At 44.3% G+C, this 17,799-nt stretch overlaps 1 protein-coding gene across 4 annotated transcripts in view; it reads left to right on the top strand.

The window, feature by feature from the left end:
* The window catches only part of ZNF423 (zinc finger protein 423), a 441,008-nt gene that overhangs the window by 412,983 nt on the left and 10,226 nt on the right, over positions 1-17,799 (top strand). For all 4 annotated transcript variants that reach the window (XM_007474837.2, XM_016424091.2, XM_016424089.2 and 1 more), the window contains one exon: positions 852-967. In XM_007474837.2, coding sequence (XP_007474899.1) covers positions 852-967 — 116 coding nt within the window. The remainder of the gene's footprint in view (positions 1-851; positions 968-17,799) is intronic.

Genomic DNA, 17,799 nt, shown 5'->3' with positions numbered 1-17,799 from the left:
GGGTTCAATGGAGCCCTAAAAGAAAGAGCTGCATTGATTGACCCAGAGAATTGTGTCAAATGGTGCAAGGAACAGTGGATGAGCAATCAGAGGGCCTGGGTTCCAGGTCCACGTTTGCCACTAACTTGCTCTTGTGACCTTGCACAAATCATTTCTCCCCTGGGCTGGAGGTTTGCTCTATGAAATGATGGGGTTGGCCTTGATGACCCCCTCAATACCAATTAAGCATGTGCATCCCTCCCCCATTCCCCCCTCTTAATATTAACAGTCAGTCATGGGATCCTACAGTGTTCAACCCAGGGCTGGAAGGAACCTCAAAGGCCATCTCAGTCCATTGCCAAGCAAGTTCTTCAGAACTGTCACCCGGTAGACCTGGGGCTGTGCTGGGTGCTGGATTCTGGCTAACATTTAGTATTACCAATAATTCCCTTGTATTTACATGCTATATTATAATTTACAAAACCCTTCTACATCCATTACCTTGTTTGAGCCTCAGAACAGCCCTGGAAGATGAGCAGGTCAGCTGCCATTATTCCCCCTACTTTCCAGATAAAAAAAGTGAGGCTCAGCAGCAGACATCAGTTCAGTGAATTGTCCAAGGCCCTATGGATAGCAATGGTTACGTAGATGAGGGCCTGGACTTGAGCCCACTATAAGTACATGGAATTTATGCCTTTGCATACCAGATTACTTCTCAGAGCCACAATCTAGGTGAATCCTGTGGGCTAACTGATGGCAATTGTGCACTGTCTGGTGGTCCTTGAAGAGGGGGGATGCTGGAGTTGAGTCTAATGGAACTAGGATTTGCCACTTGGCTTTCAGCCCTCTGATTGCCCTCTACTTCTTTCTAGTTTTTGTACAGGCTAACAAGCTACAGCAACACATCTTTGCAGTGCATGGGCAGGAAGACAAGATCTATGACTGCTCACAGTGTCCACAAAAGTTCTTCTTTCAGACAGAGCTCCAGGTAAGCCACTTTCACTGTTTTTTTCCCCTTCATACTTTCTCCTAGATTTCTAGCTCCTTTCTTCTGGTCAGCCTGGCAGCTTTGGGTCTCCAAGAGCTGGAGACTTTTGTGCAGGTAAGCAGAGCTGGAAGAAACCCTAGGAGTTCATCGACTCTAACCCATTCATTTTACAGATGGGGTAACTGAGTTCCACAGAAAAGAAGGGGCTTGCCTGAAGTTTCACAGACTTTGGGTGCCAAGCTGGAATTGGAATCCATGTTTCTTTCCTGTGTGCAGCTCTTTCCCCACTCCTTTCTATCCCTGGCCTGAGGAGCAAAGAGAGATACAAGCACAATTTGGCTGTAATGTGGTTGGCATTAATGGTCATCTGTTTTGGTGTATTGATTGTTTGCCTGAATGAGGGTAGACATGATCAATGTTCTCTTCAGAACCCTTTCTTTCTTAGATTTGGCACTCTGTGCAACCTGTCTAAGGATATTGCCTTAGATACATGTACTATACACAAACATACGCATACCATAGGATGAGAAGCTTTACCCTCTCCCAAAGCGTTAACTCAGAGTTGGGCCATTGTTTTTTTACCTGTTAAAATATGTCCTTCATATCAAAATGATCTACTGCCTTGAATTTATATCATCACACCATCATATAGATAATCAAATTTATTTATAAAACTCCAGTATTATTTCCCCCATCATGTCAGTTTCAAGTTGAAGCCCAGAAAGGCCATGTCCCTTTGCCGAAATCATTGGATAAGTCAGTAGGAGGGCCCTGCCTAACAACCAGATCTCTGGGTCTCACCACTCTTATTCCTATATTTGCAAAGAAGAATGTTCCGGGCCTTAAAGATCTATGGCAAGGTAGACAAACCAAAACAATCTGTCAGCCAAGACCCTTTGAGTGGACCCAATTTTATCTTCCCAACCAAAACTCCCTAGCACACTAAAAAACTGCCCTTCCACTTGGCAATTCTGCGTTGGGAACCACCAAAGTGCCAATCCTGATTCGTTCTACGTTACCTAGACCATTACTACCTGCTTAGCTCAGCTACCAAACTACTCCTGGTGTCCCCTGACAAATGAAGGCTTTTTATAGAACCACACTGCATGCCTCATTTAAATCTATTAGCTTTTATAAACTACGATTTGCTTAAACTTTGGAGGGTTTCTGTTTGACTTGCCCAATTCCCAAGTTGACTCCTATCATGTTGTGCTGTCACGTCAAGGGAGGGATGTGGGATCTTTTTCTCTTTCTTGGGTTTTGTGTCTCTTCCCTTTCTTTCCCCCTCCTCCAGCTTCCCAAGGGGACTTCTGCCTGCCCTTGTTCTTTGAGCCTCATCTGCATAAATGTGCCCAAGTTTTCACTACACCTTGTTAATGTGGCAGGTTCAGGGCAATGGGCAGATCTTTCTGTATGGCAGACCATTCTCCTTCCCCTCCCCCTGACAACCCCAACCCCAATCTGAGCACGGTTCATCTGAGGTGGTGGTTTCCTGGGTCCCCACATTAACCTTTTAAATCAAATCCTCAAATGCCGAAAACCTTGCTAAATTATAGCCTTAACGAGCCACTATTTTCTGCAATTAATGATTTTAATTACAGAGCGTTTAAATGTGGAAGTGCTGTTGCATAGCCAAATCTATGCAAATAACGGCTTTCATTAAGTAACTTGAATTGTAATTTTCCAGCTTTGGAGAGGAGGATTTTGTAGGCATTTAGGTTTTCATAGTCGTTATGCTGCTGATCATTATGCAAGGATTTTCTAACACAGTGAAAATCCGAGTGTGATATTTAACTGTGAACCAGTATGGGGACTTGTATACTGTGCTCTTAGACTAGTTACATGGTTTGACCTTATTGTGAGACCGAGCTTTTCTTCTCCATCACATAACTTGAGGCCATGTTTAACCAGCGGATACAATACAATCCTGATGGGAGGAGAGAAGAAATCCAAACAAACAAACAAGCCAACAATACTGGTCTTGGACTCAGAAGACTTCTAGGCTCCACCAAGTTCTTCCTCTGTTTCCTTGAGCATCACTTCTCTTTGCTGGCCTCAATTTCCTCATCTATAAAAAAAGAAGGAGTTGGCTTACAATTTCTAAAATGCCATCTAGTTCCACTATTCCTTACTTTGGGCAATAGGGACAAACTAGGGTTCATGAACATATGGAATCTTGAAAGTCAGGAGAATTGGGATTGCTCCTGCAATGAGACCAAGAAGCTATTGGGGGTGTGGGACCCCAGGGTTCCTTTGTGCAATGGCCTAAGTTTAATGTAGCTCCCAAATGTTTACTTCTCCCAGCTGTCTTAGTATTGAAGCACGGATGTGAACAAGACAGACGTTACAAAGTATTGGGGAGAAGGGAGAAGGTCATTAATGTCACCTCATCAGTGTCTGTTGAGTTGAATTAATGGGCACAGCTTAGCTTTGGAAACTTTTCCAGTTATAACTTCTGGCAGTTTTACACCTCAAGGGAATTAAATAGTGGGAATGGACATTTATGATGGTTTCCTATTGTTACTTGTAGCTGGGGTTTGTGCAGCGAACAGAGAGCTATTTCCATCATTGGACTAGAGTTGCATGGTGCACTGGATTTGGACTCAGAAAAAGGAAAAATCAGGCTCCGAGTCAGCTCTCCTACTTGGTACTTCTGTGAACTTGGGCAAGCCCCCTCCTTTCTCCGAGTTTTAGTTTCCTCATTTGCAAAGTGGAGGGTGTTGAACTACACCATCACTCGGAGATTCCTCCTAATTCTAAATCCAACAGTTTGAGAATCTTTGACATTGTAGTCCCAGAGTGAGGTTATTCCATGTTCCCTGATCCAAACCTCATCTTCCTCTTCTCCAGGATGGACCCACTGGAAGAGGCATCTCTGAGACCTCTGGGGAGGGGGGAAACTGGGAACATGGTTTCCACGTGTGTGTATGCGCGTGCATCTCTCAACTACTTGTGTTCAAAGGAACCAGCACCAACCAGCAGAGCATTTGTATTTAAAGGATTAATTCATGCTGTTTGCTTGTGTGCGGTTAATCATACTGTTTCCTGCTAAATGATTACAATTGATTAAAAGCAAAGCTAGGGATCTAACAAGCAACCCGCGAACTGTTCAGATGGGGAGAGAGCAGGGTACCTGCCAGGTCCTTGCAAGCACAGGTGTTCCCAGGGCCGCCGTGGAGGGAAAGGATTTTTCCTCTTTGCAGGCACAGTGTCAAGTCGCATCAGTCAGCTACAGGCATTGGACTGCACTGCTTGTCTGGTTTCTCCAGATGAAGAAGTAGGTGATAGGCCAGAGAAATGAGGGCTTGGGGACCATCTCTTCAAAACATGGACATCCTGTTTGCAGACCACGTGGACTGTACACTTTCGGCTTTGTTACTCTTTGTCTAGCCCTTGCTACCATATTGGCCTGTATTGTTTCATCATTGTGCCTTGCACATGCAACTTGTCTCTGCAGTTGTCTCTGTGAGTCCCTTTGCAGGCAGAAATCTTAGCTTAGATTCAGTAGTGGGAAGACCACTGGTCTTAGAATCAGAGAGACTCAGCTTTGAGGCTTGCTAGCCGCATGACCGTGGGCAAATCATGGGGTCATTATGAACTTCATTTTTCTCATCAGTAAACTAGGAGGAATAACCCCTATAGTACTTGCTTCATAGAGTTGTTGTGAGGAAAGTGTCCCATAAAACTTAAAGGGCTGTGTATTTGTGAGCTGTTGTTTTTAAAACTTTCCTTCTCTCTCCCTTTAATACGTAACACAGTTCTATTCAGGTAGCAAGCAGCGTTCAGTAAGTGCTTGTGGCATTGAATTGAATTATATTCCATGGGTGTGGCCTGATTTGGACAGGGTCCAAAGGAGAGCAGAGATAGAAAAGGACAATCTCTTAATAATAGCCAGAAGTATGTAGGAAAGGAGATCAAATCATCCATTCATTTATTCTTGGTTCAAAATGGCCAACCTTAAATCTTAGTTATTGCTTCCTATGTTTTCTGATGGTGAATATTTTCTACTTTCTGGAAGACCCAAGAACTATCCAGTAGCCCCTTTCCATAAAATTCTTATCAGCAGTAGGAAAACTATTCCATGAGGTGAGACCTAGGTTTGGAGTCCAAAGATCTGTGTTCTAATCCTCAGTATGCTATAGCTGTGTGCTGTTGGCCAAGTCACTTCACACATCTTTGAGCCTGTTTCCTCATCTGCAAAATGAGCAGATTGGACCAGGTGATCTCTAAGCCCTTTTCAATTCTGTGATCTTCATGAATTTCCTTGTCATTTGGGAGGAGATGAGGGAATGAGATACATGTCTATTTGGGTGCTTTTCTTTTCCTGTGTCCTTCCCAAATTGGCCCTCCTGGGAGAATGGGGATCCCCGAGTACACAAAGAATCTGCCCTCTGCCTCTTTCCATACATGAGGGTAGTCTCCCCTCTCCCAAGTTCAGCATCTGCCTCACCCCGAGACAGTGCAGTGGCAAAAACATTTCCCTAACTTGAGTTGTTTCTTCTTCTACAAGCTTGGTTTAGAACTTACTCCTCAGGGGGACTATTAGACTCTGGAAGCATCCCATAAACCCTGCCCTTCCTTCTCCTTTCCCCCCTCCCTCCGCCTGAATTTACACACAAGATGTAATTCAGGGGGATCGTTCTGCTGCCTGTGCCAATGGAGTGTTTCTCTCCAAAGAGAATCCTCTTTGTGTCTCAGCCATTAGCTGGATTTCCTGGCATGAGGCTCCAATCCCACCCAGCAGCTGTCCCCTCCCTGAAGGAGAGAGTTGAAGCAGCTGGGGAATCAGAAAGATGAGGCCACTTTGGAAAGGAAAGGAGGGAAGGAGAGTCAAGTGAAGCATTGGAAAGTAGGGGTGGGAGAAGATGGAAGGAGGAAGGAAAGACAGAAAAGCATGAAATTGAAGGTATGTTGAACTCATTTGTAAAAACCCACTTGCCCCCTTGTAAAACTGATAAATTCAGTGGAAAATACCATTTTTCTCCCACTGCATTTCTGGGCTTCAGTCAAACACAGTCAGATAATTATAACTAATAATAATTAAAAATTAAAAGTGCTCTAGGCACATACTTAGCATTTTACTCTTTGGCTGAGCATTCTGTAAGTATCAGGTTTCTTTCTCTACTTCACCGTTTCTTTTACAGAAAGTTCTGTTCCTCAGGTTCCTCACAGACCTGAAGGCAGTTTCTTCTTGGTGAAGGATGGAGACTAGGCTTGGTCTTGTGGTATGTGTTGGGAGCGAGGCTGAGTCCTTGATGAGGGTTTGGCTAGGAAACCTTCGCTTGGGTTTGTCATTCTGGCCCCCTATATGAAGAGACAATGGTCATGAGGACACAAACCTGAATTTGATTTGAACCTGGAGTACTCAAAGACTTCAGAAGTCTCCTTTTTCAGTTTCTGCTAGTATTTCTCCTGGATCTGGGGTTCTGAGCCCTACTTGGATCCTAGATGGGTATCTCTGTCCCTCCTAGGTTACAGTGATGCTATTGCTGCTGAGCTTTGGTGGAAAAGAATGATTCTCAGAGAGATTCAGTATCAGAGGTAGGACTAGAACTCTGGTCTCTTCTGGGTTCCATTCCAATGATCTTTCCACTTTAGCATGTATATACTATTCTCCATGTATGTCATGAACATGGTGAGTAGTTACTCTCTCCTTGTAATTTTCCCCAAAAAACAAACCACTGTCTGGAGTCATTAGTTATTAAGAACTATTGGATGGTCATGAAATTTCTGGAGTTAATGAAATAACGCCATTCCCAGGGTTGTTTTTTTTTTATTCTTACTTTCCATCATAGTAATAGTTCTTGAGATAGAAGGGCAAGGCACAACTGAGTTTAGTAGCTTGTCTGGGATCACCCAGCTAGGAAGTAGCTAAGGCCAGCTTTGAACCTAGGTCCTCTCGACTGTGGCCCTGGTGCTCTATCCGGAGTGCTACCTTGGTGCTCCCATTTCCAAAGTTTTAAAAATGTCACATCACTATCTTCTTCTTACCCTGGGAATGGGGGGATGTGGATTCTCATTCTGGCTCTGCCACTGATTTGATTGGTTATCTGAAGTAAATCTTTTCTCCTGTGACATTCCTCTGGAACTTTGTTTCCCGACCTGTAAGGAGAGATGTTTTCAGATGCTTTCCAGATCTGCTGTTTGGCAGTTCCTTGCCACAGAACCCTGGAATGCAGAGGCAGAGGGGTGGAAATGGTGTCCTCTTACAGTCCTTTAAAGGTTTAAAGTGGCTGTGATGTAACCATGGGTGGACAGGCAGGGCCTGACGAACGGGAGAGAGCGAGCCGCCTCACCTTTGATGCCTTTGCCCAAGGCAAAGATTCAGGAGGTGGTGGGAGTGAGGAGGGGGCTCTCCTGCCTGGGTTGGATGCCACCCTTGGCAGCCAGCATGGAGGCCGGCAGCTTCTCTGCTCTAGTTGGCCTTGGCTATAGTCTCTACTGTTCCACGACTCACGCTGTCTCACAGTGTGTCGCCGTAGCTTTACAGGAGCTCGAATAGCTCACTCACCGTCAAAATGGAGAGAGGAGAAGAGCAGAAAGAAAAGAGAAAGAGAAAGGGAAAGTGGCGAGGGAATTCAGGTGAAACTCAGTGGCTGAGTCCTTAGTGTGCCCTGACACATCGGTCTACATGGTGCACTGAGAGGACACACGGATGGCAGTGCTGGGTCAGGGACTTGATGCACCCAGAGGGCTCTGCCGAGGGCAGAGATGGCGCTTGGAACAGGGTCCTCAGGCTGCCTGTCTCTGCCCATTGTTGCCTGTCATTTATGCCCCGGGGCAAGGGTCCAACCAACTTTGGAGGCGGCACCATGCCATCCCGACAGATGGGCGTATGTAGAAGCAGCCAAGACACAATGTCTGTGCAGCCATTGTGTTCACTGGAAGCTGCTTCTTGCCTGCAACATCCAAATGGTTGCTGCCTGCCCCTGGGACCAAATGCCTTCAGTTTAGTGAGAAGGAAGAGGCAGAAGTAGGGGTCAGTCAGGAGGAAAGACTGTTCCACCTCAAGACTGTTCAAGTAGGAAAGAGATTTGTGATAGCAAGGTGGGGAGCCAGAGGAAAAGAAAGAACCCCACTCATTAAACGTTGCTTCTCCCCCCTCCAGCTTCCCTGTCCCTCCCACCCCCAAACAAAACAAAACAGCAACCAAAAAACCATTTCTGTGAAGTTGTCAGCGACATCTCCTGGGGCCTCTACCCACCCAGGATCATTTTCTGTCTCCAGAGATCACAACCGGCCCCCTTTTGGGGTTGCCCTTGATGGCTTTCCATTACGAGAGGTCTTGAATGGGAGAGTCTCCATTATCAAGGTGGCAAACCCCTCCAGCACTCCTGCCCTTGAACGCTCATAGCAACAGAATCCCTGCCAGGAAAATGCCGAGTTTGGACACAGAAACCAAATGCTTCCCAAGGAAGCGTCTTTCTCATTGGCCACATGGATCGTGTGTCAGGCCAGCAACTGCCAGCCCGGGCCTCACCTCTGAAACTTCCCCGGTCGGCTGTCCTGAAGGATGCGCTCACAGACGGCTCCTCCGGTGGAGGAATGGCCTGTTCCTAGCCATTAATGTTAAAAATGAGGCATGTTTTGCCTCTGGATATAACAATCCGTCTTTCTAACTGGTTGGAAATGGAGCCCCCCAGACTGTGCCAGAATTTGGTCGCCCAGCCTGGCCAAGAGGTGCTAAGACCGGAAAAGAAATGAGCTACGTTTTCTTTATGAAGGCCCAGATTGCACTCTTTGGTCTGGCAATAACAATTACTAATGACATTTAGAAAGAAATTAATGATGAGAAATGCAAGTTGGCATTTCGGGAGTGCCAGTCAGTAACATTGCATCAGAGCTCACAGGAGAGGTGGCGGGGGAGGTGCCTCAGAGGGGGGAGCGGAAGAGAGATAGATGGAAAATTAATTTTGTTGTGTCAATAATTAACACAGACCCTCCCTTCCCTCTTTTGAAGTTTTTACAAAATCCAGACATGTGATCAGTGTGCTAGTGTCGGAGGGGGTGCCTCAGGGATTCGTGCAATAGCTCAGATACAGAGTGGCATCATTCCCATCAGTCAACACCGTCCGCGGAGTACTCACTATACTGACTGCAGTGTGGAGTAGGGAGGGTGGAAGGGAAAATAAGACACAGACCTCGCCATGAAGGAGCTCCCGTTCTGTTGGGGAAAATTACTATACCACCCCCCACCCCCCAAGCCTTGTGGTGGACCCTAATCAAATGGAAATAAGCAGACATAGACCTGGTCAGTCAATGAAAAAGCACTCTTGGGGGCAGCTAGGTGGATCAGTGAATTGAGAACCAACCCTAGAGACCAGAGGTATTCTGGGTTCAAATATGGCCTCAGACATTGCCTAACTGTGTGACCCTGGGTAGGTCACTTAACCCCTATTGCCTAGCCTTTTCCACTCTTTTGCCTTGGTACCAATATACAGAATTGATTCTAAGGTGGAAGGTAAAGGTAAAGGTAAAAAATAAATGAAAAAAAATTTTAAGCACTCTTAGATGTTTGCTGTGTGTCAACTTTCTTAAAAAGTTGCTTACATTCCCCCCCCCCCCCCCCATATAATACTTACAAAAACCATAGAATGAATAACATGGACCAGCTTGGGTTTCTTCCTCTCCTTTTCTATTTGGAGGAATGTCAACTCTTTTTAGAGAGGGACAATTTGGGTTCTTTCTTCCTAGCCCCAGGGCTTAGCAAAGTACTTTGACATAGGCAATATTTAGTAAATATTTCCTTTTTTTATTGTTGGATCAGATTGAATGAATATTTAGCTGACACTGTAATGTCCAGCACACCCCCCCCCCCCCATCCAACATTGACAACCACCACAAAAAAATCTAAAAGGATTTCTCTATCAGATTTCTCTTAGAAGTTAATTTAAGCATTGTCTTCACACTTATTTTATAGTTATTTGCATCCATTTCTTGACTAGATTTCTTTCCCCCATTCGATGCTGAACCCTTTGAGTAGGGGCTTGTATTATATCTTAACTTTGTGAGCCCAGCACCCAGCAACGGGACTTACACACAGCAGGCACTTAACATGCTGAACTGAATATTAATTCCAGAGGCCTATATGTGGGCCAAGGGTCCATTGGGTAAGGGTATGCACATAATATATGGGAAACCAGGAAGGATTCTCTTTTTTTAATCCCTTATTGTCTGTCAATGTTAATTCTAAGACATAAGAGCAGCAAGGCCTAGGCAGTTGGGATTAAGTGACTTGCCCAGGGTCACTGTCTATGGCCAGATCTGATGCCAAGTCCTCCTGACTCCAGGTCTGGTGCTCTCTCCATTGTCCAGGAAGCATTCTTGAAGAGATGTGGAGCTGGGAAGGGACTATCAGCAGAGAGAGGTAGGAAGGAATAGAGTTCTCTTTTGGATGAGTGTCACAGATCAGGGACAGTTGGAGGGACAGATCCTGCTCACATGGCAAGAAAACATATAATCAATCACTTCTACCAATTTTCCCCCAAATGGAAATTAGCCTTAGAGGCACATCACAGGCACATGCCTTCTCTGCAGGAGGCATCATGTTCCTCTAACTGCCAAGTCAATGATTTAAGGTTATCTGCTGTTTTGAATTCTCCCCACCACTGCCCCTCCACAGTGGACAGTGAACACTTGCCCATGTCCTCATTCTCCAGCTGCAGACACGGCCCCTTCCCCCACTGCCCGCCTCTCTCCAGCCAGCCTCAGCTTGCTATGAGCTCTCTTCTCCACAGCTCTACCTACGTGACCAGGACTGCTTAGCCACTGGTACCAATAGAATGCCAAAGATCTCCTTTAAGATGCTTAATGGCCCAGAGCCAGGCCTCTGAAGGGACAGAGATTCACTTAAGGCAGCCTGTAGCAAAGCCCTTCTCCGTGGGACTGGGTTCCGGGACAGTGGTCAGTGTCTCCCTTCTTTTCTCTAACCTTTTGGAGGCTCATGAAATGGCTCTTCTCTGGCTTGCTCCCCCAAGCCAGGCTGGGCTCCCTGTCCAGACAGAGTGATGATGACACGTGTGCCTGAGTGTTTTCACAAGGAACGTCTTGATCATTAAATATAATAGGTCTCAGCTGCAGTTTTGGTCATTGGAGCATGCACACAATTCATCACAGCAAATTAAGTACGTCTTCCGTCTTCAGGACTTCTCTTCCCATAATTTGGGGGCACTTTGAGGGGGTGGGATCCCACTCTGTGTGGACTGTGGAAACCATTTGTGGGGGAAGGAAAGATCATGCTGTGTTTGACTAAGGGGGAGCATGACCTGCTAATAGTGTGCGAGCCTAGACTTCCTGCTCAGGCAGCAGATTTTTTGAAGCCAGAGTAGGGAAACAACTCTCCTTCCATTCGTATTTTTTAAAAAAAGTTTGAAGGTAAATGTAAATGAAACAGCATTTGTTTTTAGCATCCTTTTACACCTATAGTCATTTGATCAGATTGAAGACTTAGAAATGAAATGTGCATTACTTGTATTTCTCATTTTTCCCAAAACGAGAATATTTTGAGGACTTTGAAAGAAAACACAGAAAATGTTTTTGAGTTGGGAAGTGAGATCCTCTCACCTTCTCTCTGCTCCTAGTTTTGGAGAAAAGTTAAGAAAGTCCTTGGCAAATGGTATACATCTATTCCCAAATTTCTTCATTCTTCCCTAATCTCCCCCTCTACTTACTTCAATTCCCCAATCCTATTCTTTTGGAGTGTTATCTGAGCAAACTCTTTGTCAGAAACCAGCACGATTCTTGCTGTATCTCTCATACAGCATTTGTGTCTTTGTGTTATCTGTATCCCATGCCTAGATGATACTGACTCCTAGACTCCACTTCTTAGAATCAACCCCTTGTTTTCCTCAAAACTGTTTTCATTCATCTCTTCATAGAAAACTCCTTTCCCATTCCCCCATGCCAGTTGCTAGTCTTTTCTCCAACCAAAGTTTATCTTGTATTTTGTTCATATTGCATATCGTCTAGTTTTTTCCCCAGCTAGAACAGAAGCTCCTTGAAGGCATGGGCTATTTTTGTTTTGTCTTTCTATCTTCCATGCCTGGCACAATGCTTGGCATATAGAAGATACTTTTAAAAATGCTTGTAGATTGTCTAATTATTCTTTTTTATTTGCAACTCATATGGAATCTTTGCTTAAGGAGTCAATATACTAGCCCAGCTTGTTTATTTGATTTCAGGGGACAGACAGGACTTGCATGTGATTGATTATTAGTTCATCTTCACCAATCTCCACATCTTAGAGATGGGGAAACTGAGGCTACCAAAGTCCTTGCCTGTTTATGTATCTTGCATTCTTTTCTTTGGTGGAAAGAAACTGCCAGAAATCATTAATTGTGGCCATGGCTACAGTCAAAACCCCTCCTTCTTGAAAATTATTTGAGAACAAGATAGTGGTAAAGGAAAAAGTCAAAGCTAGGAGTTGGCAACTAATCAGCATATGTTTTATATGGGACGGTAGGGTAGGCATGGGATTGACTCTGGCCAGGCATTAGGAAAAGAGGATGTGTGATACAGTAGAAAGAGCCCTGGATTTTGCATTTTAAAAAGTATTTCTGGGTTGATTTCATGCCTCCCTCCTTCCCCACAAAGGATCTTTCTTACGGACCAATTATGTGACCTTAGGCAAGTTATTTCTCTTCCTTGGGCTTCATTTTCCTCATCTGCTAAATAAAGGAGTGTGGTACATACACTAAAATGATTTCAAAGATTCCCTTCTTGCTTTGAATTCTGCAATCCTAGAACCTCTTCCTGGGCTGAGACTGTTTTCTTTCAGCCCTGAAAACTATCATATTTTAGCCAGCCCCTCTCACTTGGATGAAATAATAATATATTCACGATCTCTTCCAGCTTTGAGGCTATACTGTATGATTCTAGGATTCTCCTACTGTGCCTTAGTAAAGGATACATAAGGAATGGAACTGTAGGCACATGGTTGTTCCAGCTTCCATTGGCCTTGGCTGACTAAAGGTTTGATTTCTATTGTGGACAGGTCTGCTGCCCAATTTTGAGGAATGAACTGCTTCTTATGGTCCTCACTGTGAGGACCTTCTCCAAAAGAAATATTTTTGATAACTCAGTGTCTTTTATGGCCTTTGCACATAGTAGGAATTTGCAAAGTGCCTTTTGAATTGAAGAAAAACCTGGAAGTGCAGTCCTAGATTTCTATAATCAAAGGCCAAAAAGGGTCTGGAAGCAATTTCAGAAGTCAGAATGAAATTTCATATACCCTGGGGAGTATCTCAAAGGATCAGGAAAAACAAATTCAGTATTTGAATATTTGGGTCCCAGGCTTCATGTCTGAGCATGGCCCACTGTAGTAGTATGTGCACAGGTTTGTATGTGTAGAAATCATAGAAGAAGGCAACATCTATGGATGCTTCAATGATAAGGGATCATTTTCCAAAGAAGAGGTTTTATTTTCTGTTCTGAGTCTTCTAGATTTGTAGAAAAAGAAAAAGGATATTTTGAAGTGAGAAGTATATCTACACTCAATTTGAATAACAGAAGTATGTTATTCAAGATCCCTTATCATTGAGTAGATGCTGTAATAATTCTCATTGTACAGATGAGTAAACAGAGGCAGAGAGGTTAAATGACTTGTCCAGGCAGGATTCCATTTCCTGTTATCCTGACTCCCAATTCAACATTCTCTCCAGTATCCCATTAAATTTTCACTGAGTTGCCTCAAATTAGTCTACTAGTTATTTCCATTCTCATCCTGATTTCATGGTCCTCACCCTCTGCCAGTCCTGATGGGAATACAATCCCTTCTCCTCTACTAGTCTAAACTCTTCTTTTCCTTTAATGCTCAGATCTGGTACTCCCTCGTACATGATTCTGTCAGCTGAAAAGCATTCCTGCCTCAAATCGTCCTGGAGCTCTTTGTCTGGATCTGTCCTTTGTCATTGCCACACTCCACCTTGTCTTTTTCTTTTTGGAGACATCTTGTTTACCCCTTTATTAGACTATAAAATCCTTGAAGGCAGAGAATCTGTTGTTTCTCATTCTTATATATCTAACCCTTGTAGAGTATGCTATATACTCTTAATTGCTTATTGAATTGAATTGTATTCACAGTATAATTGGAAGCCTGCAAATTCAAGAGAGAAATAAAGCCCTTCGATACCCTTCTATCTGCTAGCTTGGATTCGTGAGTTTAGTGACAGGTACCTCCCTCTCTCTTTGTGGGTCACAGTTTTGTCCATTTGTGTTGTTGGAGGTGAATGCCTTATTTCTTTTATGAATCATTTTGGAGAATGGCTCAAGAGGTCTCTGGGAAAAAGCCATTTGTAGGGATGGTTATTGGAGAGAGACAGCATGGGAAAAAGAGTCTGTGGCCCATTTCACACATGGAGAAGCAGAGACAAGAACTAGACCCCAGCATAGCCATCTGTTTTTGGCCGAGGGAAGATGCCAGCCCAGGCTTTCCACAATGGTGAAGAGAAGAGGTCACCTGGCTAGTTTTTTGTCTTACAGCCCGGGTTTGACATAACTAGTTTAGAGAACGCATTAAATATTGAGGGGGAGATGTTGGCCCCAGCATACTCTTTGGTTCCCCTTGCATTTGCTGAAAGTGGCCTTTTCCTGAATAGCTGTCCCAGAGAGTGGGGAAGGCTTGATGGGCAGTGAGTGATTCTTGCCAAGGCCCCAACCCCGGCCCTTAGCAACATCTAACCCACAACACAACTGGGAAGTTGGCTTTTCTCCTCTAAGTATCCTCCTATTTACTGTTTCCCCTGCTCCAACTGCCCACTGCTGCCTTCTGAGGTTCCCCACTGAGGGGCCCACCTGGCTTGTCCCAGATAACCCTTACCTTTCCTTTCTCCTTCCAGGCCTTCTGACTCTCTCTCTGATAATGGATGTTGAAGACCAAATCAGATAAACGAATCCCCACTCATATATTCCTTTTATAATCTGACAATGTTTTTATAGGACATTATAAGGGACTTCAAGAAGAGTCATTGAATTCAGTTCCCTCTTTTTTTTAACAAATGGGGAAACAGATACTCAGACACAGGAAAGTATAGTTATCCCTTCCAGAGGACAGACTGACTTAATCCTATCAAACTGCTTATAATTCACTTAAAAGACCCTTAAGGAGCAACTTTACTGGTGGGAACTTAAATTAATATGTCCGGCCAGGGGGTAGCAATGTTTTGGGGGAAGGGGAGAATTCCCAGTGCCATTCTTCTTGCTATTGTGGGCAGCCACTTATTCTGCCTATGCAAAAGGCAGTCTGTCCTCAATGACAGAATTTCTGTGGTAAAGCAGCCCAGGCAGCTCTCTGCAAATAAGAATCCCTCATATGGATACACACTTTCCTTTTCAACTTCCTTTCACATCTATTATTCAGCTTATTCTCACAGCAAGTCTATTGTGAAATAGACACAGCATAGTGGACTGCATAGAGTTTGATATTTGAAATCCAGAAGATCTAGGTTCAAGTCTCGTTTTTGACAATTATTGACTGTGGGATCATAGGCTAATCATGCCTTCTCAGGGCCTCAGTTTCCTCAGTGATAAAATGGGAGTAATACTATCCACCTTAGAGTTTTGGGTCTCCAGTGAGATGTTGCATGTAGAGCACTTTGCAACCTCTAAGTGCTATATAAATATTAAGTTATTATTATGTAAGTTGCGGGGAGTGGCTGCCATTATTAATGTCCATTTGACAATTCAGAAAGCTGAGGCTGAGCGAATGTAATTGATTTTAAAATTACAGAATCTCAGTTGGAAAGACCCCAAAGGTCATCTACTTCAAACCATACCTATTTAGGCATTCCCTATTATAACTTTTCTGAGAAGTGGTCCTGTAATCTACCTGATTACCTACATGGGCGGGTAATTGACCACCTTGTGAGACAGCCCATTCTGCTGCTTGTTCAAAGTCACTTTTTTTTTAGGATTGGTGACTGGGACATTGTCCCAGAGTGCCGCTATCCCAGGGCAAATTGGGGAAATAAACCTCCCTGCAAGGAAGTACAGTTTTCCCCTGCAGCGGACTGTCCCAAACCTGCCATTTCCAAATTCACTTCCACGTGGGTTCAAGCTGTCCTCTGCCCCTGGCTGCCCTCTCCCTCCTCAGTGCAAAAGCAAAACAAACACTATAACCCTCAGAACACACAGACACATGCACGCACTCGCACAAAATACTATTGTTGTTCTAGATGAAAGAATTTCTAGATGGGACTCCGGTCTAGGGTAAGATCAGATACACTATTCATCTCTTTTTTACTCTTTGGAAAAAACAATGTAACATTCACCCAGGATGCAGAGTCATATGGAAATAATGATGGTGGTTGGGAGGAAGCAAGATGAGGTTTGAATCTTTGGTTGTACAGTTCTAAAAATACTTCATTGTTATATTTGACTGTAACAATAACAGTTGCATTCCCTGCCCTCCTTTTACGAGGCTTCTATGTAACAGAACATCTTTCCTTTATTTCCTCTGTTCCTTGGCATGGGCTAGGAAACATACTGACGTGGGGACATTTGCATTTTAGAGTATAATTCCCCCGAGTCTGAGTTCCCCCAGGGTAGCTATTATTAGTTGCCTTGTTTTGTTGGGTGACTGTGTGAATCGGAGTGTGTTTACGGGGTAGGTTCTCTAATAGAAGACTTTGGTTCTCTCTTAATAATATATTCTCTGGTGGGTCTTATTTCCAAAGCACCACAGTAGGGAACCATGGCTCCCTTGGGCTTAGCTCCACTTTTTTTTTCTTTCACAACAACATTTTATCTAGTGTTTTTATGGGGAGGATACTGACCAGCTGAATGGGATATTTCCCACTCAATAGATAGGCCAACTGAGGACCTTCTTTCTCTAGCTCATTCTTCTGTATTCTGGACTTAGAAGCGGGGATGTGTGCTTCTGAGGGAGAGGATTCAGATGTAGCTTTTGAACTGGAAGAAACCTCAGACACTATGTAGTCTAAACCTCTTCATTGTACAGATGTGGAAACTGAGGTTAAATCACCGGCTCGAGGTGACACTGGGCAGAGGTGAGATTTGAACTCACATTCTGAGGACTCCAAATCCATTCCTTTTTTCAGTGTCCCATCCTACCTTTCTTAAACTGAGAGGAGTACTCCCTCTGTCTGTCTTGAATGGCAGTCTAATAAAACTCTCCCATGCTGGCTCAAGCTCAGTAGATTTCCAAGAAGTAGTTTAAAAATTGTCTTCTTCCAAATGGGAGATGAGTCATCCTGACTCATTTCAGTTGGGTGGCTCAGTGGATTGAGAGTCAGGCCTAGAGATGGGAGGTCCTAGGTTAAAATGTGACCACAGACACGCCTCAGCTGTGTGACCCTGGGCAAGTCACTTGACCCCCATTGCCCAGCCCTTACCACTCTTCTGCCTTGGAGCCAATACACAGTATTGATTCCAAGATGGAAGGTAAGGGTTTAAAAAAAAAAAAGAGTGGATGGCAGCCACCATTTGAAGACCTCCAGTGTGAGAGAGAACTCACTGCCTCCTAATGCAGCTCATCATGTTACATGGACAAGATCCTACAGCTAACCCCTGCTTGTGACAGGATTAGAACAAATGCCTTGTGACTTCCAGTCTGCCGTTAGGCTTATGGATGGCCCCGTGGAACGGGTCAGAGAAGAGTTGGCCAGAGCCACTCGAGTGCACTGAATTTTTCACACTTGTTCCATCCCATCCCTTTCCTCTTCCTTCTCTTTACAAGCGCCATGCCTCAAAATAGAGATTCCTAAAAGCTCGGGAGTTCCGAATTTAATTGAGTCACTCACACAAGACAGATTCTGTGGCCAAGCATGGTGTGACACTCACTTCCTGCTGATCCAGAGTGGCAGACAACAGCCTCG

Source organism: Monodelphis domestica, chromosome 1 (genome assembly GCF_027887165.1).
Source record: "Monodelphis domestica isolate mMonDom1 chromosome 1, mMonDom1.pri, whole genome shotgun sequence".
In the NCBI taxonomy this organism is placed as follows: domain Eukaryota; kingdom Metazoa; phylum Chordata; class Mammalia; order Didelphimorphia; family Didelphidae; genus Monodelphis; species Monodelphis domestica.
Note: the sequence above shows the minus strand (reverse complement) of the source record. Positions and strands in the feature narration are given on the sequence as shown.